The sequence below is a fragment of the Cottoperca gobio genome, chromosome 12 (genome assembly GCF_900634415.1).
Source record: "Cottoperca gobio chromosome 12, fCotGob3.1, whole genome shotgun sequence".
NCBI lineage: Eukaryota > Metazoa > Chordata > Actinopteri > Perciformes > Bovichtidae > Cottoperca > Cottoperca gobio.
The window spans coordinates 18,151,692-18,175,245 of record NC_041366.1 but is presented as its reverse complement, the minus strand read 5'-3'; the positions used below and the strand labels follow the sequence as shown (position 1 = coordinate 18,175,245).

General features: G+C 39.7%; 2 protein-coding genes across 5 annotated transcripts; both read left to right on the top strand.

The window, feature by feature from the left end:
* Positions 1–1,902: 1,902 nt before the first annotated feature.
* Positions 1,903–11,808, top strand: tbca (tubulin cofactor a). Its single transcript, XM_029444596.1, has 4 exons — positions 1,903–2,063; positions 6,064–6,169; positions 8,365–8,451; positions 10,916–11,808. The coding sequence occupies exons 1-4, from the start codon at positions 2,011–2,013 to the stop codon at positions 10,994–10,996; spliced, it is 327 nt and encodes a 108-aa protein (XP_029300456.1). The 5' UTR covers positions 1,903–2,010; the 3' UTR covers positions 10,997–11,808.
* Positions 11,809–11,953: 145 nt separating this feature from the next.
* On the top strand, positions 11,954–21,857 carry otpa (orthopedia homeobox a). 4 transcript variants are annotated; one of them, XM_029444592.1, is made up of 5 exons: positions 11,954–12,396; positions 14,082–14,264; positions 17,008–17,068; positions 17,580–17,989; positions 20,434–21,857. In XM_029444592.1, exons 3-5 carry the CDS (start codon positions 17,032–17,034, stop codon positions 20,950–20,952), a joined length of 966 nt encoding a protein of 321 aa, XP_029300452.1. In that variant the 5' UTR covers positions 11,954–12,396; positions 14,082–14,264; positions 17,008–17,031; the 3' UTR covers positions 20,953–21,857. The 4 variants fall into 4 exon arrangements, with proteins under 4 accessions (XP_029300452.1, XP_029300455.1, XP_029300453.1 ...); XM_029444595.1 differs by lacking the exon at positions 17,008–17,068; XM_029444593.1 differs by lacking the exons at positions 11,954–12,396; positions 14,082–14,264 and having other exon boundaries at positions 14,608–17,068.
* Positions 21,858–23,554: the final 1,697 nt, after the last annotated feature.

The following is a 23,554-nucleotide window of genomic DNA, read 5'->3' as shown; positions in this document are numbered from 1 at the left end:
ATTCACATTAAATAAACGAGTCGTTTACGTGGCGGCAAAAAATAGATATTTGCTGAGAATCATCACAACAGGTACAGTATGTACATATATATATATATATATATATATTCATTTTTACATAATTTGAGGGCGGATGTGTAGAAAAGAAGAACTAAATTGACAGTGATACTGTTAACATGTTGTCATGGTTGTATTTGCCTTTTGCCTCACCTATATTTAATTGTATGGTATGTACTGTGCACCACTCAAACACCTTCAGATTTTACTCAAACTTTTCTTTTGTTCTTAATCTGACAGTGAGAAAATTTGTTGACAGATGAAAAAAATCACGAAGACCATACAGTCAACTAATGTCAATCATACTGCAAATTATATGGAAAAACACATAAGAAAAGGTGTAAATTCCCTCCCTCTATTATATAGGAGAAGCTGTCTTCCTTACTTGCATCTGCTCTGCTCATCAGTCGTAAGTGTTGTTGTTATGATCCGTTCTGATGAGCAATTAAGACATTTGAGGTGTGTTTCTAACAAACCCTATGTAATAAGTATTCTACTGTTATGGAAAAATGTGGTACAGCTGTTATGCTATAATGTGCAGAAATGTAGTTGAGTAACATAAACTTTTAATGGTATTGGCAGCCTGAAGACTGGATGGTAATCAAATGTATATGCTTTTGACACAAGCAGCCTTGAAGAATACTATGAAATTGATTCTTTTTTCATAGATCACACAAATCAATATCAGATGCACAAAGATTCAAATGATATTGAATGTGCTGTCTTTGTAACACAGTGTTATAAGCCATGTCAATTGTTTAGCTTAAGTGATATACTGTGTAAATAAAGAAATAGGCTTATTCTGAGGCTTATTAAACCTTAACTTACACAGAGCGTTGTGTATTTGTCTATATATAGAGTTAAATGCCTACTGACACTAAATGTTAAAAGCCAAGTTACAGTAATGCAAACAGAGTTAAATACACTGGAGAGCAGGATTATATCAGTGGATACCCAAGTATGTTAATTTGTTTTATAAATGTATGCTTTGATCCAAGATAGGCAACAAAGACAAAATGGCAAATTAAATTTTACTTATGCCACTTCTGGTAAATTTTAATTAATTGAACCATTACCATAGATAGATAGATAGATAGATAGATAGATAGAGAGAGAGAGAGAGAGAGAGAGAGAGAGAGAGAGAGAGAGAGAGAGAGAGAGAGAGAGAGAGAGAGATAGATAGATAGATAGATAGATAGATAGATAGATAGATAGTTTGATAGTTTGATAGATAGATAGAGCTAACATGGCTCTCTTAGCAAGGCTTGACTAGAGTCCCTATACAAAAAACAACAAACCTAAAGTAAATAAATAAAGTTTATCCAGGGGTGTGTCAATAACAAAACTCAGTTTATCAAATGTCAGTCATTTGGAATATCCATTACTACCTATGTGAGTACCCTGGACAGCTCCCTTGTCTCAGGCAGCAGCAGGATCAGGACCACGGCCAGCACCCTGTAGTTTTTTGTGACAGTGTTTAGTTCTTTGGCTTTATCATTGTCATCTAGACTCATATTTCTGAGAATTATTTTAATATTCAGACAGCCACCTCTGGGTTCTCAAACATAGTTAAAAGCCATGTCTTTCAAAATATAAATAAAGAAGCATATGTTTGATCCCTGACCCATAACTGACCACGACACAACTCTTTAAGCAATGATTTTAACATGCTGATATTTTGTATTTAAATATCCAATTCAATACCACATCATTGTGTGTGTTACGTGAACCATGTGCACTATTTTCACCTCCTCTAAATCAATCAATCCATTTTAAATGTCTCTTTTGAAAACTGGACGGCCACTGTAATTGTGATCCACACACTCGATAATCTTCTGCTCCTCTCGATTTATCTGCGAGCAGCTTGTCATGCCTGACTTGCTGCCGGCACAGCGTTCACACAGTTAGCCACCGCACGTTACTGCTGAGTAATACCCAAAACAACCTACAGCCATGGCAGATCCAAGAATACGGCAAATCAAGATTAAAACTGGCATCGTTAAGAGGTAAGGTTGGCCTTTCGTTGCAGTTAAAGACGATTGGCCATGTCATGCAAGCCGACTACATACAATAGCTACGTTTAGCTAAAGGTAGCAAGCTAACTAGCTTAGTCTGACGGACTAGCTAGCTAGGCGTTAAACCGCACCGCGCATGGAATACTGTTTGTCCGCTAGGTTCTAACTTTACTCCGGTGCTTTGGAGCGGCCTACAGTCAGTACGCAGTTATTTGTTGTTGTGTTTACGGTAGATGCAATTCACCTCGCTTACACTTCGTGTGTGATAATATGAGCACACTGTTCACAAAAGGATAGCGATGTACTATTAATAATGTGGTTGTTGTAACTTGCAACGGTAGCTAATGTTGTTGGACAGATACTAGCTGTTAGCTATAGCATTGATACACATATGTCTTGTTTTTGGCTCGTCTGTGAGGTGACGCTGCAGCTTTGTTATAGCTAGCTACAGAGACGCTCACACTTGGCTAGCACAAATGAAACTGCTGTTTTTAAACGCAGCCCTGTTTTTGTTTTTTCTCCATATAACAACCCAGTCACAGCTGACGCTGGACATTTGTGGATCTGTGGACCTCCTCGCCCATAATTTCTTCTGATGCATTCAATATTGAGTGTCTGGTTAACAACTACCAAGTTATTTACTTGCTTTTCAGTATTATTTTCTAATTTATTTAACTTTTTTTCTGGCCACAGAAATAATTTATTTCCCATCAGTATATAACCTTGTTTTAGGTAACTCAAAGGTTGTTACTCATATTTCACCTTAATCAACCTCTACGCTAGGTCTTTGCTTAGGTGCTTTATCAACAAGTATTGCAAGATTATGAAGACATTTGTATAATTCGCATTAACTAGTAAAACCACAGTTTACAATAAACTGTCTTTACCAGCCTTGTGTGTGTGTGTGTGTTTGTGTGTGTGTGTGTGTGTGTGTGTGTGTGTGTGTCATCACGTGCTCCTGGAGACATCTATTGTTGCAGGAATAAGCCACATAAGCAGAATTTATCATCGCGATAGTGTCATAACCGTGTAAAGTACAAACCCGAGGAGTGTATTTGAGATCAAAAAGAAGGTCGAGTTTGAAGGGGCCAATGTCCCACTTTATGCCCTGTAAGTCTTTACAGGTGTTTAGTTGAGATCAAAATATTAACCCTGACATTACATCTCACTCCTCTAGACCAAAAGTACTATCTTGACATGGACCTTAATTAAGCAGTTTGGTTTAAACATACAGTCTGTCATTGCTTTCTGTGTCTTCATAATCTCGTGTCCCTCCCGTTCTGTCCTTTCTTTTCTCCTCTTCTCTCCTCTTGCCTTGTTCCCTCCCTCCTCCTTTTTATATATTGGAGTTTAGAGGAAACCTGCCTGCTCTTTTAGCCAGGCCTATTTCCAGTGGCTTTTGCACATTCCAGTCAGTGCCTTTTCTGCCCTAGCGAGGCGGATACCCTTAATAAAATGACAACAGTAATTTGCCTTTGTCATTCCGGTCCCAGCACAGACTACATCGTGGCTCAAAAATACAGTGCTAGAGGAGGCGGCCGAATGTGTGTGTCGGCTGGCTCTAATTCCCTTTTTTTCTATTTTCCAGAGAGCTGCCTTTTCCATTAAGCCTGAGGTGGCAGGTCTATTTAAAACCAGCCACGACCCCACCCCTCATTCACACAGCGCTTCAAGTCTGGGAGAAATAAGAAATTAACATCAGGACTGGAAGGGGAGGAATGGACATTTTGTTATTAGACTGTCCTTCAGTTTTATTCAAATTATTTCAGCCTTCCTTCCTCCATCTTTCCCCTCTCTTTGCCACCTTCTTTGACTCTAAACAGGTGATATCACTCACTCTGCAAATAGCATGAGAGAGGAAAGCAGGAGGCTGCTTTTGCATATGGTGCCTGTTTGAAAGCTTCTTGATGGAACCGTGTTAGAATGAGTGGTAATTGATGTAAAATATGACAGAGTGCTGTTGGCTTCCTTGGCTAAGCAAGGAGCAGTGCAACACGGAGGGAAGGGTCTCCAGTAATGTTACTGATTAATGAAGGATCACTCACTTACGCACACGTAGCTGATTTTATGAAAAATTAAATTTGTGTTGTCATTCCGACAAGCAGGCACAGCCGGAAAAAGACTATTAGTTGGGAATCATTATCAATAGCGATATTTTCAAACTCCATTATGCCAATCAGGGTCGGAATCTGTTTAATAGATTTAGTTCCATTTGGCCCGTAATTGATAAATAATCAAAATTTATCAATGTACTCAAGCCCATTTTCACTAACAATCAACAGAAAAGAGGCCCATTTACCACCTGACTTGGTCCAAATTAGGGACTAAATTGATGATCAATTAATCTCTAAAAAGGACTAGTAGTGTGTGTGTGTGTGTGTGTGTGTGTGTGTGTGTGTGTGTGTGTGTGTGTGTGTGTGTGTGTGTGTGTGTGTGTGTGTGTGTGTGTGTGTGTGTGTGTGTGTGTGTGTGTGTGTGTGTGTGTGTGTGTGTGTGTGTGTGTGTGTGTGTGTGTGTGTGTGTGGGAGGCTATAGAGGTGGATAAAGGAGTCGGATAAGCGCGGTGCTTTCATGTGAGCTGGAAGGCATCAGAAAGTTAACAAGGACAGCAAAATGTTTTTTACTCGTGTGGCTGCGGCGTGAGGGAAAAGTTTGGATACAACGTGCTTTAAAGTTGAAGCTTGATGTTCCTCAACACTTCAAAACGAAGAAAGTCTGACATTTATTTGAACAACTTATTGATTAAAATCAGAATTGTGTTTGATTTACAGTAGGGACGATGAAGAAACATCAGCCTCATCAGCACTGAAATGATCTTGATGCGAGCCGTGTCACTGCAAAGTCAAACCTTAAATATGTTGGAAGAAATTAAACTGCATACGAGGCACGATGTCACTGGATATGAGTCGTGTGTGATATGTCAGAATTATCATCCTATACCATACATGCTCATTAATTAGAGGAATGTTTCATTAACAATGAGATTAGGATTTAATATATTCATTAGATTAGAGATTAGACTGAAACGATTGAATAATTGATTCGCTGATCGCTTCAAAATGAACCATTTATTTCAGTTCAAACATTTTGTCAATGGTCAACTTTAAAGGAACATTACTGAACAAGTCTGATTCACGTTAATACTTTTTCTAATAAGCATTTTGTTTGTGCTTTGCATTATGACATAAAATTGAAATGTATATGATATGAGAGGATAATAATACTTTGGATGATCAGAAACGGAAACATTATTGCCCATTGCAATACCTCTCCACTAATAATAGCTCAGTTGTTTCGTCTATTTGCTCTTACAGAAATAGTATGAAGGTAAATATATTTTTAGTTTAGTCGAGCCACAGTGTGTCCTTTTTTGAAGCACTGGGAACAATTGTGAACATTTTGAACTAAGTGCAGATTCTTTAGATTGGTCTTTACGAAGACTTATTTTGTGATTATTATCCAGAATGTCTTTAAGTGTCTTGTTTTGTCGATCTTAAACCCAAAGAGATTCATTTTAATATGATATAAAACAGAAAAAAAGCAGGAAATCTCCATATTTGAGAGGCTGAAAACAGCATCTTCTGCAAGAGTTGGCAATTTTATTTCTGTCTATTGGCTCTTCATGCAGCTCTACATCCTGTCCTAAGTTACTTTGAATATACTGTTTCATTTCAAAGCGTGATGTGAGGCTGGATAGCAGTATTCTGTGCGGCAGCAGTGAGCAGGAATGATGTTATTGAGGTGTGTATCTTTCCATCCTGCGGGAGATGATCTCACTCTGTCCCCTCAGTCAGAGAAATGTTGGCGAGAATGAGGATAGATGACCTTGTCTGTAACAGATGACCATCACAGCCCGCCTTTTTCATGCTTCGGCCTATATTGTCTGTCTGGGAGGCCGTGCATTTATGTTCCTCTTTGATGAAACAACACTCTGTCACTGACTTTAACTATGAACCGTCTTTTCCTCTCTTCCTGTCCTCGTTGTGTGCAGGCTGGCGAAAGAGAAGATCTCGTACCAAAAGGAGTTTACGCAGCAGGAGGAGAAGGTTGAGCGCATGAAGCTTGAGGCAGGATGTGAATATGTCCTCAGGAAACAGGTATGTGACGCCTATGTTTTGCTTCTTTGATGCAACAATTACACGTCTTTATTTGAAAACCTTTGCATTATCCATTTATCGGCAACAGTTGTTCCTGATATCAGTCAGGAAGTGAAGAGGTTTTGCTCTCCTATAGTTAGTGAGTGAATTCTATCTTGATGATTTGAGTATCCCCTCATTCATGTAATGAGGTCAGTCCACAGTGATAATGAAGAATTAGGTTTTGAGAGGAGAATCATTAGTGATTTTGTCATTTGCTTGATCCATATGTAATTATATCATGTTTCTTTAGAGGAGTTTGATAATTAGTGACACATGCTGATAATTTAGTGTCCCTACCCTTCTCTCCATGCTCTCTATGCCTGCAGCCCTCCATCTTTTCCCTGTGCATTGGAGAAAGCACCGTAGGGTTTGAAAATGAGTGCAACCCACAAGTTCCTAGCTTTATGTGTTGATAGCATCTGAAACACTGACTATCTTTTTTTTAATATACTTCTACATGTTTCTTTTTTTAAATAAGATTTAGAATGAAAACATAAAGACTAGGATGAGGTCATGGAGTAACAGATGCAGGTTATTACAATGGGATTTGGGCCGAAAAGGTCAAATTCAAGAAGAATGTTTAAAGGCATTAATCAGTGTCTCCTCCTTTTAGCCATGTTAGCACTGTGGCTCCAGGGATGTCATATTTCCAAAAAGAGAGAAACATAATTTAAAGACCCTGTATCTTAGACATTAGGGCTGTTATTGGAAAACACTGATGTTGCAAAATGTTTTTTTTAAAACCAAATCTTTATTTTCTGGGTTTTTCTCCCGTTTTTCTCATTTCCAGTTGACGGTCGACGCCTATTTTGATAAATGTATCAAAATGATTGTGATTGGTGGTTTGCTGTGCACGCAGAGCCTGCACGTCACTCACTAACAACACACTGTGTGTATCCAAGAGCCCTTAAAGTTAAGGGTACATTATGTCATATCCATCAGACTCCTCTTCTAGATTGAATCATGGGAAAATGAGAGCCCTGCAAGTTGTCGGGCAAAAACGTTGTGGCATGACGTGTTTGAGGTCGTTTGCCTTACTTTTAAATAAGGACAATAAAAATATATGTGGGCATGGGTCACACATACTGCTCCACAGAGTATTGGGTCCCAGTTAATTTGGATTTCACTTCTACATGTTCCAGGCAGGGAGGAACTGCAGAGCAGGCACCGCTTCTGATTATGTTTACTGGTTACATTAAAATTCTGTGTGTGTTTTTGTTTTGTTTGTTCATTCATAGAGCGGCGGCTCAGGCTGAGCAGCAGGCTTGGCTGGTGTTAAATGGGGAGATTGGGGGGCCAGATGGATTATGGTTGGAGATGAGAGGTCTGAGGCAGGATGGATTAGAGGTTTTTATTTTAATGGAATCAATACGCTGTAAGTGTCATCTTTATCCAGCACTGATGGGATCATTCCACTGCACTGGGAGGGCACCATGACTTTTCTCTGTTTCAGCGCTCCTCTGCTTTGTCTGGCTCACCTTGTCACATCGAGATGGCAACCAGCTCGACTAGTTGTCTACCGTCTTTCAGCGTGTCAGTTAGTCTGCCAGCCTGCCTTATGTATGAGTTCATCTGCCTGCCTGTTAGTGTGCAGAGCCGTGTAATGTACATGTGTGTAACTGGGTCCGTGTTTTGACTTTCCAGCTCGACAGAGGGCTAGGTGAGGAAGCATCTGTCATGAGTGAGTGTGTCTGACAGCGTTAGCCAACTCTTCTCTGCTCTTTAGGGTGCCAGCCGGGGGAATTCCACATTAGCCGCGGCTGTGAAAGTTCCCCAGGCTGTAACGCAGTTTCACTCCAGGCGTAGTAATACCGCTTTACGCCTGATCACAGTGCCCTCGGCTCAGGGTTTCTTCATTTATCCAGGTGTGCAGTCAGATCGAGGTGGTCCCCCGCTGCCCAACTCCCTGCCCGATCGATAACTCAATAACATATTTCATACCGCCGGCTTGTTTGGAGATGTTAACCACAGCAGAGTGTGTGTGGGACACCCTGCATGTTACTGTCAGCGATGAATATGCCTGTATCCAGCCGTTTGAATGAATGTTCTGTACATGTTTTTGTAATGTAAAAAAGATAACAGGAGCAGTGGTGGCGGTAAGTCCAATTAATAAAGATGGAGATGGCGCTGATGTGGTCTCTGTGTGGTTTCAGGTGGAGGTGTTGCAGGAGGCCAGAATGATGATCCCAGACTGCCACCGTCGTCTGACCGTAGCACACGGAGACCTGCAGCAGTTATTAGTAAGTAACACAAGTGTGGAAAAGCTTTTCCATCTCACAACGGGACAAAGCTGTATTGATGAAACTCCATTTATTTTGTTGCTTTTACTGCAACTAATGTATAACCTTGTTGAAGAACAACATGGTGTAATTGTATTTGTGAGATATTGTAGACTCAACAACAACTATTTATCATAAAATGAGTCTTAAGCCTCAGCTTGTGTTGCACACAGGCTTCTCCCTGACATCAAGCAGTTTAGTTTTTTACTTTTTGTTCCTATTGTGTATCTGAGAGTTGCTTTGCAAAGCTGATCTGGAACTGAGCGTGTCCCATGACTCGTGTGTAAGTAGGAGAAAGTATTGCTCAACATTTCACTGGTTAAAAAACCATGACTTTATTTTGGAAACGTGAGAAATGAATGAAAAGCTAAATGTATTTCTAAGTAAAGCAGAAACGATCAAGTTGCCTTTTTGTTTGACTCCGAGCAGAAGGATCAACATTATAATTCATGTAGATCCAAGTTTCTTGACATCTGACGACTCGAGCGGTAACTTCCTCTGTGTGCTGTTTAACGCCTGCTAGTCTTTGTGTTGTGGGTTCATCGCAGCGTTTTAACCAGGACTAATCTCTGTTTGTAAAAGTAAAAGTTAGCTACAAGAGGCTAAAACCGTCAGTGGGGCTGCACAACATTGTTGCTATGTTCACAGACATGAGGCGACAGATGAAGACATTGTTTCTATGCCACCTTATGATTTGACTAGTTCCCAATACCTATCAAAACATTTTGCAATTCTGCAAGATGTTTAAAATTCTAACACTGTCCAACTCAATTAGTCCTTAGTCAATTAGTAAACAAAACAAGTTATTTCACCCAAATCACAATTGTTTTTCTCATTGTCCCACAGTGGTGTCGTGCCAATGAGATAGTTTCCCATTTTTATTTGCGCCGATATACTTCTGCCATCATTTCAAATACAATGGAGCTGAATGGGATTTGTGCTGCTCAGAAGATTGCAGACTCGTGCAACATGTCTTTCCAGAGACATCAACAGTGGTAACTTGGGATAGGCGATTATGAACAAGGGAAGCAGCGCTACAAAATGTCAACATCTGAATGTTTGTGACCACATTCATGCAGAACTGATGCAACAGCCTCAATTGAACTTTGTCTTTAGTGCTAATTAGGAAATGATAGCACGCTAATATGCTAAACAACCATGGTGAACATTACACCGACGACATGTCAGCATGCTAGCATTGTCGCTGCATGTTAGCATGCTGATGTTAGCATTTAGCTCAAAGCACTGCTGGGCCTTAGTGCAGCCTCACAGAGAGCTCCGCTGTGTTCAGTGGAAGAATCTAAACTCCAGTTTAGGCCTGTTGTAGTAATTACCTTATCCTCTTCCATCGTACCATATATGGACATGACATCGATCATTTTGGCTGACCTTGTAATTGCCCGTTTTGTTTACATGCGTGTTTATTTTGTTACATTTTGTTAACGAATACATTTAGCAGAATAAACAGCAGGGTTTCCCCCACCGTTAGAAGACTTGGACAATGCACAGACATTGTGCACTTTTGTTAACACAGCCAGAGAGTCTTAAAATGACAATAATATTGTTTATCGCAATTATATCTGGGACAATATATCGTCCAATAACAGTAGTTATCGTGACCAGTTCACTTTCTTTGTACTGGTGTGGTAACGTACGTCTCAATGGGACAAAAACAGAAACTGCTTTACCGCACGCCATAAGGGTTTATTAATTTTGTGATTTCAGTGAAGTGAATATGCTTAAATATCACGTTACACCAATTAATCCTTACTGAGGTTTATGCGTACAACCACAGTGTGTCTAATCCCTCCAGAACCTAAGTTGATATGGTGAGAAGCAAACATAAGCATGCGTGTCTCAGGGTCATCTCAATTAATGCAGAGTAACAGCCAGGCAGCTGCTGGGGTGAGTCTCTCACATGAGAGATGAATGGTAGGCTGAGGGAGCTAACCTGGAATTAGCAACATGTGCCCTTCACCTATCATGTATCCACCCCCCCCCCCCCCCTTCTTTCTTCCTTTTAGACAGACATGCACATATGCACACGCTCATCACAGTTCATTAGCAGCGCTGTCACCACCACAGGAACTCACACACACTTGATTAAAGGACATGGAACGCCATACAGTCACGCCATGCCTCTGTCCACCCCTTAACTGCTAAATTTAGATCCCTGTAACATGAAACTGACAGAAATATGACCTCCAATAAGTTTTATGACAACCACAAAGTGACGTATATACAGTTATGGGTTCAAACATTTTTTTTATATGCACATGGAGAGAAAAAGAAGTTGAGGAAAGTTGTGGATTTATTGTTAAGTAGCTGGCTGTAATTCCTCCCTTTAGGGTGTAGGAGATGGCAATATTGTTCTAAAATGGCAATAAAACAAAAACGTGTGTGTGTGTGTTTTGTGTCTTTTCAGGAAGCAGAAGAGGATTTGGGCGAATCAGAGGAGTACAAAGAGGCCAAAAACATATTGGACTCAGTGAAGCTTGAAGGATGATTCCTGATCTGTTTCTGTTCTCACTGAGAGATTCACTCGCTTTAAATGTCCATTCCTTTCGTCAGGCCCTATTTGAATGGATTCAGTTTGCCTCCACGGTTCCAGAGTCTCTGTTCATGATGTAATTATTTCTACTGTTTACTGTTAACGTGCCACCACATTTGATCACACGCCTCCTGTGTGTAAAATCCCACAAGAACACGATAAAACATTCATTTTATTACAGCAGTGGAGTAGCGGGTTTTTGTTAACATTTCATCTGTCGCACTCGTGCACGATCTGGACTTCATGCACGTTGAAGACGCACGTTTGTCTTTACTGCAATTATAACACGTTTTAATGCCGTGCGTCCACTGCTGGATTGATTTGAAGTAGGAAGTTTACAATGCTGACGATTAGAAACGGTTTAAATCACATTTGATGAAATGACTGTTAACCTTAATACTTCTCAGACACATTTTGCATTCCTTTTTATATCAGAGCTGTTTAAGCCCGCTGTACCTTCATAGGCTCTAACCTTTGATGATGATGCATCCCCGAATACTAACAAAAGCTGCAAGTAATGATTATTTTTCATTCTTTCGATTTAATCCTCTGGTTTGAGAATCCTCTGCTTGATTTGTCTGTGCAAAACACGAATATATTCATCCTATGATGATGCAAAAACAGCTGACAAACAGCAAATCATCATATTTGAGAATCTTAAAAACAATAAGGGTTTGGCCTTTTTTTTTTAACTGATTTATTAAAACTGTTTTGATTTGTATTTTCTTTCGATCTACTAATCAATAAATAAACTGATGGTTTCAGAAGTGATGGCTTGCATTGCAGCGTATTATCTTGTTAAGAGCAGTGCAATGGATTGTGATGCTGACAATAAAGAGAAGCACTTTGGGGGAACCCTGTCAGTCAAAAGACAAATGTTGGTTATGGCCATGAATGATAAAGCAGGCCTGTCTGATGTCCCTGCAGTTACATCTATTATCCAAATGGCTTAAAATAACGACACCTTGTATTAAGGCTGAGAGAGTCCTTCCTAAATAGTCATACTAATAAATGAACTCAATTGGCAGACAAATTAAGGTTACATTTGACTTGATCCTTATTTTACAGATTTCGATAATTATCGGGATCACCCCAAAGTCTCATTACCGCCCTAATGAGGCGCTGCTACTCCGTGACATCTACCCCGCTCCATCTCGTTAAGGAAATCGCTCTTCAATGCTGATTATTTTATTTGGAGGTATAATTATATTTCTTTCGGATAAATCACGGCCTAATCGAGTCCGTGCAGAGGGCAGCGGCGCTAATTGAGGCATGAGATGCGGCGGCGGGGCGCTGCATCTGGGTGTGTGTGACCAGAGGACCCGCGCAGGCTGCTCTGAACGTGTGGTGGCTGGGTAAGAAGCATTCACATCTTACACTGAAGTAAACAACACAAAACACGGCGTTACAAGTCCTGCACTTTCCTAGGTAAAAGTATGGAAGTATCATCTGCTTAATGTTTCTAAAACTAAATCTAAACTATCAAAATAAAAGCCCTCATTAGGCAGCAGAAGGGAGTTATGTCATTTGATTATGCATGAATGTTGTAGCTGGTGTAGGTGGGGACAATTAGTTGTGGATAGTTGCATCTTATTTTATAACCTGATCACGTTTTTATATGTAAAATCTCAATCTAAAATGTAATGGAATAAAAGTGTAAAATAGCATAAAATGTAAATTCTTGTACTTCCAAGTTTAAGTACAGCAGGCTACTTGAGATTCAAAGTAATAGTGGTGCTGCTTTGTTACTCATCTGGAGTGTCACATTGTACACACGTCTCTGACAAAACTAGCTGCTCCACCCTCTTTGCTTTAACATCACCTGACTCATCAGCTGTGAATTATCAGGGACACCTTCTGAAATTACCCCTGAGTGAAGGATTGACCTGTATATAGCCTCGGGGCAAGTTTACCTGCCTTTTTCCAACCTACTAATCTAATCAACTATGTAGGACGAAGTCTACTCAGATCTTTTACCTAAATGCAATTTGTAATCCCACAATGAAGAAATACTGCGTTACAAGTAAAAGTCCTGCATTCAAAATGTTAAACTTAAAAGTACAAAAGTATCGGCATCAAAATATACTTAAATACCAAAAGTAGCTCATGCACAACGGCCCATTTCAGAATAATATATATTATAGGGTTATAATTATTGAAACATGTTTTATTTACTCGCTTGGGAAATTGGCCATGGGATCAATACGGTTCATCATAACCTATTATAATACACTATTTTCTAATTATAAAGTAAATGTACTTTAAACCACTTAAGTACAATTTAAGGTATTGGAAGATTAATAATGTATACTGACCCTATGAGATACAATGCATTGAGGTTATCTTCAGTAAATTATAACACTAAATTATATAAAATTGGTTAAATGAGCTCTACAACATTAATATTATGCCTGCATGTTAATGCAATAAGCTAATAATCCAATAGTGGATATTAATATAGGCACTTATAGAGGCCATACTATGTTCACAGTGAGTAGGCTACTTTAATATTTACACTGTAGCCTAGTTTATTTTAGCATAGCTGATTTACGTACTTTTACCAAAGTAAAAGTATTAATACTGCTTTAAAAATGTTGCTTAAATTGGCCTTAATTCATCTGAATAGTCGACTTCGCCCAACACTGATTGTATTGATATATACATGTTTAGGTGCGTTGATGTTTATATAGGCTGTAACTGCGTGGGATATTAACAAGAGTATTATTTTGACGTGGATGCGGTATGTTGCTATGTTGCCGCCTCCAGTCACCTGGGAGCGTCAAAGTAGGAGCGATGCGTTTTCCGCTCACGCGAATGAGTAGCTTGTCCCCCTTTTTCTGCCGCTAAAGTTCCATCATGCCAACTTTATCCGCTGCTGGTTGCAGCTGAGTTGCAGCATCAGCTGCTCTCCTCCTCTTCAACACAGTAACTTATTACACCTAATCCCCCAGACTGTCACCAAATCAGCTGCATGAAACAAGAATCTCATTTGTTAAACTGGGGCTTGTGCAGATGGAAGATCGATTGTTTTTCTCCTCAGAAATCTCTAATTGAGTGAATACAGACTGCAAAGGCGGATAAGAGGGAGGAAAGGAGAAAAGAAAAACACACGGGCCTTGTGGTTTGGAGAGCATGTACTGTAGGAGGTCATAGGTTCGAGCCCCGCCTGCCACCAACTCAACTGTGCGTCCCATCAGCAACATTCACAAACGTGGATCTGGAGGTAAAAAAAAAAAAAACCCTCAGAGGCTTCAGCATTAATACACAATTTACAACAGTATCACGCTTTTCTGTTGGTTTTTGCTCTTTTTATTAAAAGTCACTCCTCATCTCCACAACGCGTGAAAATGTCTACTTTCCGCTCAGATGCACCGCATTAACTTACAGGGCGCGGATTTGTTTGTCTATTTTTATTTATGCCATGGATAAGATTGATGTGAGCATGTTAGTGTAGAGATGTAGCTAACTGTGCTGTGCTCCTTGTTTACCCTAATTGCAGCCTTATCAACTCTGCAAAACCAAGACCTTCAACACACACACACACACACGCACACACACACACACACACACAATAATCTATTGACACTTTTAATTAAGTGAAAAGACGCCTTGAATTAGTTCAAATAAATAAATTGCATCTAATAGGAATAACAACTTGGAATGAGAGTATTTTATCAAATGGCAAATTGGGTCAAATTAAAAACAAACAAAAAGTATAGTAAAAATAATAACTTGTTTTTAAGTCTACAATGCATTGAATATTTTATTTTATTTTATTATCCACGTTTTCCAAATAAAGCATGAAATCTTGCAAGATCTGCACCTACAACATAAATACAATTTATTACAGGCAGCAATCAAAGGCTTGTTTATTTGGATATAATCACATATTCACAATAATAAAAACGATGTTGCCCCTCATTGAAGCTTGTACATATTAAACGAAATGTTTAAAAAAAAAGAATATCAGACAAGATAACATTTATTGTGGATGTTGTTCAGGCCCTTCCACAGTACAGATATCTCACGCTTCCTGACATCTCATCATCGCCTCTCACTCTCTCTCGTTGTTTTAGGTTAAATATGACCTGCTGCCACGAGAGGAGTCATTCACTTTTGTTTGTACAGCTATAAAAGCACTGAGCTATTGAAAAGTCGTAAAATAAAGCGCGCAATCCATCATCCCGCAATGTGATGGTTTTTAAATGATCCTTATAGACTTTCAGCGAGACATGCCGCGAGAAAAATACTTTGTACATAATTATAATACGCATAGCGATAGGCAATAATACATTGTATAATTCTGTAAAATAAACAACACCGTTAACATATGCTGGCTATATTGTAAAAAACATATAATTATTTTGAATTTACAACGCTTAGTTCCACACTTGAAACCTCTTAAAGTCTACCTTGAAGTCCAGCTTCTAAAAATAATTACAGCCTCGATAAAGGAGACGACAAGAAATATCTCCAATTGCGCGTCTTCTTCTCTTCCTCCTTGGAAGAAAGACTCAGACATCAGCGCAGAGAGACGAAATGTGCTCCACATCCCGATGCGTCCGAAAGAGACTGCCGCACACGACTCCTCTCCATCCCTCCCGGTCTGTCCATCGTGCCGCCAGATTGCAGACAAATAAAAGATGAGCAAGAGGCGCTTGAAGCCTGGACGGATGAAGAAAAGAAGCCAAACGAGCCCGCGGGTTCACGCTCGGACGCCTCCTTTGTGACACTTTTTTCAGCACATAATAAATAAACGTGCTCTCTCACAAAACGTCCCGACATCTGTCTCAAGCACGTCAGATTTTTTTTTTTTCTTGTCCTTAAATATTTGGCAGACTGGTGTGTGTGACAAAAAAAAGCTGTTGAGCTAATTGAGTCTAATGGTGGTTTATTCAGTGACAAAAGGAGTTCCTTTTTTAAAGAACTGTTTCTTGTCTCATTGCGAGTAAATAATCTTAATTTAGACAGATTATGAGAAATTAAAGGTCCCCTCTACGTGTTGTACACATGATTATGTGTTTGCCCATCTATCTATTCAGGTGTCAGCTTCCTCACAACCTTTCGGGTATATCAACTGTGTCCTTTTATCAAAGGCGAGCATTCACAGCTCATATTGAACTCCACTTTCCGCCGAATTAATTTCCTCACACACCATTTATACAAAGTCCCTCCCTTCTTGACAGTTAGGCCTAAACACTAGCAAATTACCACTAATTTACTGATCTTACTCTGATATTTGCAATAGATTCGGTACTAATTACATAAAAGCCTAATGGCCTTGAAATTGAGCCTGGTTAGAATTATATAAAGTTTGTTGTTTGTCTGACTGGGAAATCAAGGATATTGGAAGAGGTTGTCTTGGTCTCCAAGAGGCATTTAGTGTCGTAAAGAGGTCGACAATATCATCATGGAGACACAACTAATAAGTGCAGCTTCATTTTATAAACTGAAGCTCATATTCAAGGTGTTACACATTATATTACCCATACAGTGTGGGATGTGTTAATGCAGCCATGTGCCTTCTCCTCATATGAATGACTCCTATTCTATAAAAACAGAACAGCATGCACAATTAAACAAATATTGTGGTGATCCAACATTTCTTGAACGGGTCGAAGCACTCACACAGATATTAAATCAGGTTATTTTATTGGATGTAATTTGGAGGAGAAATCAAAGCCAATTACAGGAATGAGGAGGAATGAACTTGTGGATGTGAGAGGATGGAGGAGGAGGGTGCTGGGGGTCTCGGGCTGAAGCTGACATACCTCAGGCTTCAGCTCTGATTGGTCCTCGTTTGGAGAAGCTCATGGGTTCATTCCGTCGTTAAGCGCCTCCCCATTTCTCTAAACTACATTATAATGCAACGAACCTCCCTTTTAACCACAAACTGAATTTGCTTTCATTTAGGCTATATATATTTCTTAAATAGGTTAAAGTCATAGAGATTTTTTTTGGAATAGCACATCGCCCTGGAGCGGTGCGCAATGCTATCTCATGCCGACCTCCTGGATGCTCGCCTCGGTGAGTTATCGTCACCAAACTCCGGTCTTCAACTCTACTGTAAGCTGGAGGCACTTCTAATCTTAAATCAAGCTTTGAAATTGTCAATTTGCTTCTTATATTATCTTAATGTGACTGGAGTGAACTAAACTCGCTTAATTCATTGGAAAAGTAATTATTATTATTATATTACTGCGTAATTTGATTTAACAATTTTCTAAGATATCGCTGTGATCGAATTGAATTAAGAGTATTTAAGGAGCAGATTGTAATGTGCATGCTGTAGTTTGTCTCTCTCAAAGAGCTGCTAACATCGTTTTTTAAATTCTGCATCTGTGTTTTAAATTTCAACTGGATGGTGTAATGTTAATGCATGTGTATCATTTTCTACTGCAGCAAAAATAATGCTTTGAATTTGTGTATTTTGCCTGTAAAGTATTTGCTTGTGTTCAGTATTTGCCTAACATGTCCTTTGCCCTCCTAGCCCAAATGTTTACTGTACAAATCTCACCAGCTGTGGTTGTCTGTGCAGGGATGAAGGATGCCGCGGCGGAGCTTCTGGGCCACAGGGAGGCTTTGAAGTGCAGGCTCGGCGGAGGGGGACCTGACCCAGGACACTCCGGGGAGCTCGGCCCGGGGCCGGAAGGCGTGGAAGGGGCCACGATGCTCCCGGGTGATGATATCAGCAGCGGCGGGGGATCCAACACGGTGCAGGTCAACAGCAAAGAGCAGGAGAAGCAGCAGAACAACAACAACTCCAGCCAGTCTGGAGGAGGGCAGCAGAGCCAGAGTCAGAGCCAGAAACAGAAGCGGCACCGGACCCGCTTCACCCCGGCGCAGCTCAACGAGCTGGAGAGGAGCTTCGCCAAAACGCACTACCCAGATATCTTCATGCGGGAGGAGCTGGCTCTGAGGGTCGGCCTGACGGAGTCCAGAGTGCAGGTAGGACGGCTGGAAGTCTAGCAGTGAACAGATGAACAGCGACGTTAGATATTAACATGTTACTTAAGATAGACAGATAAATAGATAAATAGATAGAGCGAAAGAAGCATCAAATATATGAGGACATAATAAATCCGCGTATGTTTTTAAAAAAGTCTCCAATTTAAAAATGAAGACAAAATTAAAAGAACATGATACTGTAAATATATACACATTAAATATCAGCAGCCTTTTAATTCTTTATTTTGTGTCTGAAAAAACCCCCTTGATAATAACTAATTTCTTATAAATTGCTATTTATATGTTCATGTATGTAGAATTAAATGTTTTAATTTCAGCGTCGGCGTTCAGATTAAATTACTCGAGAATCTAAAAGTAATCTAACATTTTAAGTAGATGAAAAAAAACATTTGATGTTGTCTTAATATAGGCTGCGTTAGTTAGGCTAAAGTAAGCACAAATAAACAGCTTAAAAAGTATTTATCGTCTTTGTGTTTATCTCTCTGTTGCACTGAAATAATTATTCTACAACAGGAAACACAACCATTAAAATACAAAAGCAACTTTTATTTATCTATTTATCTCACAGTTGATAAAAACAAATACTAAACTTTCTCAGCTGAAAGGAAATGTATTTTGTTCGTTGATTATATGATGTTATTGTTAATATAAGCTTTAATAAGTGAGTTCCAGAGTGTGTGTGTGTGTGTGTGTGTGTGTGTGTGTGTGTGAGTGTGTGTGTGTGTGCAGGTTCAATGCCTTGCCAAAGTGCGCTGACTTTGTCTGGATTTAAGATTCAAACCGACAACCCTGTGGATTACACACGTGCTTCATCCATACACACACACAGTGCACACACACTCAACATAACATGACAGTTATTAGCGCGTGAGATCCGCTCGTTACACGTGACTTTAGTTCCTTTAAATCCTGTTGTCACTTCACGAGATTTGCAATAATAACAATAATAAAAACTTGTATTTGACTGTCTATTTTATTTAACTAAACGTCTCGGTGCACTGTTTTGCTCTGCAGAAATGTGTTATTACTTGTGGTGACTATAACCTCTAAATGCTGATTCAGAATTGGTCCACATTGTGTGTCCATCCCATAATTAACCTGCAGGGAGCCAAATGATGATTGCAGCTTTATTACACTCGTTTAATCGCCTTCAGATAAAAGTGACATTAACCTTTTAACAAACCTGAATCTTCTGTGAAAGCTTGACTAAATTATATGTATTTTATATGCTGAATGTCTCGGTAATAACCTCAGTCACTTCTAGTCTGCGCAAATACTTCATAAAATATCATCCACATAAGGAATTATGGCGCCACCGCCTTATTAACTAGCGATGGCAAATGCACTTGGGGCACTCACATGTGAAATAATACCCTATAATAATCATGATTATTTTTGCATGGCTCAATTCAGTTTTTATAGCCTATTTCCATAAAATAAGAATTAGTGAAATGACGCTCATCTGCTGTGATGATAGTGCTGAAATCCAGAAGCAGGTCCAGAGTCCGCCTGTCTGTCACTGCTCTACGTCTTAATGCAGCACGCGCTGAGAGTGCACTCTGTCTTTTTTAAAACGGAATGAGAAATTGCATTTTCTTTCTTTTGAAGTGTAATGCATTTCAGGCCGGATTTCACGGCTGGCTACACCGGAGGGGGGGGGGGGGGGGGGGGGGGGGAGAGAGTGAGATTGTCCCGTTCTTATTACTGCGCCTCCACTTTCTCAAGCAAATCTTCACATTAATCATCGGCGCCCCGCGCTTACAACCAAACCTATAGAAGCCCAAGGACTCCCGGAATAAAATCTGTTTGTCACAGCAATAACATTATCTCTATTATCCGAGTGCGTGCTTTGCAATGGTTCCTCCCAAAGCAGTAAAACATTATTTAAAAAGGATTATTATTCAAAACGTTTTAGGCTCTTTTGCACCACAATAAAACCAGAAACATAATATCTGCACCTCTGAAAAGTCGAGATAATTAAAAATAAAATACTAATGCAAATGACATTGAGGCAAAGTGAGAAACAACCCGTAATTTCCAAAATGTTGCCAATATTTGGCATTTTATATAAAGGTTTACTTTAACATGTATTGAGATGTATCCCCTGTTACGCCGGAGGGGGGAAGTTAGATACATAGATATTTAAAAAAATCTATGTATCTTTATTAATTGTAGACTTTTACGCATAAATCTGAACAATGTAAAGGGATGGCACAGTGTTAAAAGATGATAAGATCCTGGAAAAAACATAAATCAGTGTATTTGTGCAACATATTTATTGTTGGTGGTTCGTATCATCATGATGACCACAGACTGATGTCATAACCTTTTTATGTGCACTCACAGCTCTGGTAACATGACCTGTCGATGCACCGGCAGCCATTACATCTGCTCCTCCTAACTCATCTCATGTCTGTCTGCAGGTCTGGTTTCAGAACCGACGCGCCAAGTGGAAGAAGCGCAAGAAGACCACCAATGTCTTCCGGTCTCCGGGGACTCTCCTGCCGACGCACCACGGACTGTCTCAGTTCCCGTCTGCTGCGGCAGCAGCAGCAGCCATGGGCGACAGCCTCTGCTCCTTCCACGCCAACGACACCCGCTGGGCCACGGCAGGGATGCCCGGCGTGTCCCAACTGCAGCTACCGCCGTCTCTGGGCCGCCAGCAGGCCATGGCACAGTCCCTGTCTCAGTGTAGCCTCGGCGCCGGGCCGCCGCCCAACTCTATGGGTCTATCCAACATGTCAAACGGCTCCGGGCTTCAGTCACACCTCTACCAGCCCACTTTCCCCGGGATGGTACAAGCGTCCCTGTCGGGCCCTGGCAACATGAGCCACTCGCCTCAGCTGTGCACTTCCCCGGACAGTGAAGTCTGGAGAGGGACAAGCATCGCCTCGCTGCGCCGCAAAGCGCTGGAGCACACAGTATCCATGAGTTTCACCTAGTGACGAGGGGCCGCGACGAGACGAGAGCTTTTCTTTAACTCACATAGAGATCTTCTGCATTTAGTTCTTATTCATACAATCCATCCAAACGGTGCACCAGGAGAAACGCAACCAGGATACTTGTTCAAATAAGAAATGGCAGAGCACACCTGGCATTTTTTTCCTCCCAAATCACAAACAAGAGGAAGCACTGAAGCTATTTATCCGGCCTGTTGGCCTTTATCAAGCATAAGACTGGTTCTGTTTTAAGCTATAATTTATTATTTCGCATGTAGCCTATGGCAACTATTTATTTGTCTATTTAAATTAACTTATTTGTTCTGTATTTATTTATTTATTTGGCACATGCAGCCCTGGCCTTTATCGTTGCAGGGCTTTCAGTGACATTTGCTTGGTGACTGACGGTTTTTGAAGACAAATTCTGTGGATACTTTTAAATACAAAAACTAGGTTACAGATCCCTTTTCCACCTGCTGCACAGCATGCAACTCTGATGGGCCAAAGGGAGGCACAGTGGACGTGCAGAAACAAGACACCTGGAGGTTTAAAGGAACATGAGAACATGAAAGATTCACCTGAAGAGAGAAGGAAAGGGATTTGACCGGAATCAGGACATCATGGAAGAGGACTTGACTGCATGTCCAAGGCAAAAAAAAACAAGGGAAATACTGTAAATTAAGACATGGAAACTGATTTACCTATAATCTGTTATATAGGATGTTTTGTGTAGCGGAAGCACTCTTGTTCCCATTTGGTCAGTTTGTGATAACTTATGTTTCCAAAATTACGTCTGTGCTTATTATCAAATTCTGACTTTCTTAAATGTTTAAAACCATTTTGTTTCATGGACATGTTTATATCAATTAAATGTAAATGATCAAATAAAATCATTTTCAATTATGTCACATCATGAATCAAACCCTCCTTTCTTGAAGCCGCATCAGTGGACACTGTCCTGTAGAAACCATGTATCTTGTGTCGCGAGCTAAGACAAATAACCTCGTGCAGCTTCGCGACAATGAACCTCTTTAGGAATTTTAATTATTTATTTTAACGTTAGAAGTACAATCATTTCCTGCGCCCATAAAGGAACACCTTCTTCAGTGTCATCCAGTTTAAACCTACAATTAATATATATATATATATATATATATATATATATATATATATATATATATATATATATATATATATATATATATATATATATATATATATATATGATTCACCTTCATATGTTCTGTTTAATGTAAGACACCTGCATGTGTCGGATGAGTGATGCAGGAAACGTATTCAGTTCTTTGGAGAAGGGGCTTTGATCAGAAATGCAAACCTCTGGGCAAGTAACTAATAAGTAGAAGTATAAAGTAGCACATTTTATGCTATTTAATACTTCTACTTTACTACATTTCAGAAGAAAATACTCTACTTTTTACTGCACTAGATTTATCTGATTACTACTTTGCAGATTTTAATTTTTACATACGAACATAGGAGGATGCTTTGTTAAAGATTAAACTGACATCATGCAAAGTAGTGAAAATGAACTCCAACATTAACCATCTCAAACTGAATAAACACAGCTTACATGTTAATGCATCAATAATAAGAAGCATCCAATAATATACTTGACAGTACAGACTGTTAAAGCCCTTGAAGTATGAAGTACTTTTAATATACTATCTAATACTTTTATACTTTTACTTCTAATTTTGCATGACTTTTACTTGTAATGGAATATTTTTACAGAGACAAAAGTCTCTCTGCAGTGGAGCCGATATACGTCATCAAGGAGCAACTCCACACAAAGGGCTCAATTCCCAATTAATTATTTAGGAAAGATCAGAGATGTCAAACTCAATCTCAGTGAAGATCAACCTGACAAATTAGCAGAGGACCCAAAGGTGTTATTCTTCATTTTATTATCTTTTAGCTGAAAAGCACAAACTAATAATCCAAAGAGAGTTTCAGGAGCTTTAACATTCTTACAATTGCTTTCCAGGTTGTATGTGACACATGCAGCAATTAAAGAATTAATCCTATAGATTGACAAAGTTCTTGATGACATTTCCAGTTTATTAACAATAAAACAATGAAAAACGCAGACGACACTCGAGTCAGTTGAGGCGGAAGACTACAAGTTTGAAAATGACAAAAACGTGGAGGTGTGGAGTTAGAAGAGATGTGATCCTGCCAGATGTTTGTGTCCACTTCTCACCTCTACAGCAGGCTAACAGCTCAACGCTACATTTGCCACCACTAGCATAACACACCAGAATCTCCAACAGAACTGTTGGCGGTCGAGTTGAATTGTGGGTAATGTAGGCGCCAGGTTTTTGACAAGGAAGAAGAATGTGTGGAATAAACACAGATTATATCTCTGGTTCTGCTGCATTAATTTTGAGTTTGATACAATGAGTCGACCATGTTATAGACATGTAATGCTAAATTAGTGGACTACACTTTAATGAGTATGTCAACTTTAAGACATACACTTTGTTTTTGTTGAGTCAAATATTAATAACTTGCTTCAGCTACTGGAGACAATACATCAGGTGGCTGCTATGACAGTAGTTACTGTAAATGTGTGCCACATGCACCA

Bases quoted from the DNA above. Each gene is read 5' to 3' on its own strand.
- otpa (XM_029444591.1), top strand. From the start codon at position 17,032: ATGCTATCTCATGCCGACCTCCTGGATGCTCGCCTCGGTGAGTTATCG. The intron at 17,108-17,579 runs GTAAGCTGGAGG...TTGTCTGTGCAG, and splicing joins CTCCGGTCTTCAACTCTACT to GGATGAAGGATGCCGCGGCG. The intron at 17,990-20,433 runs GTAGGACGGCTG...GTCTGTCTGCAG, and splicing joins TGACGGAGTCCAGAGTGCAG to GTCTGGTTTCAGAACCGACG.
- tbca (XM_029444596.1), top strand. From the start codon at position 2,011: ATGGCAGATCCAAGAATACGGCAAATCAAGATTAAAACTGGCATCGTT. The intron at 2,064-6,063 runs GTAAGGTTGGCC...CGTTGTGTGCAG, and splicing joins AAAACTGGCATCGTTAAGAG to GCTGGCGAAAGAGAAGATCT. The intron at 8,452-10,915 runs GTAAGTAACACA...GTGTCTTTTCAG, and splicing joins GAGACCTGCAGCAGTTATTA to GAAGCAGAAGAGGATTTGGG.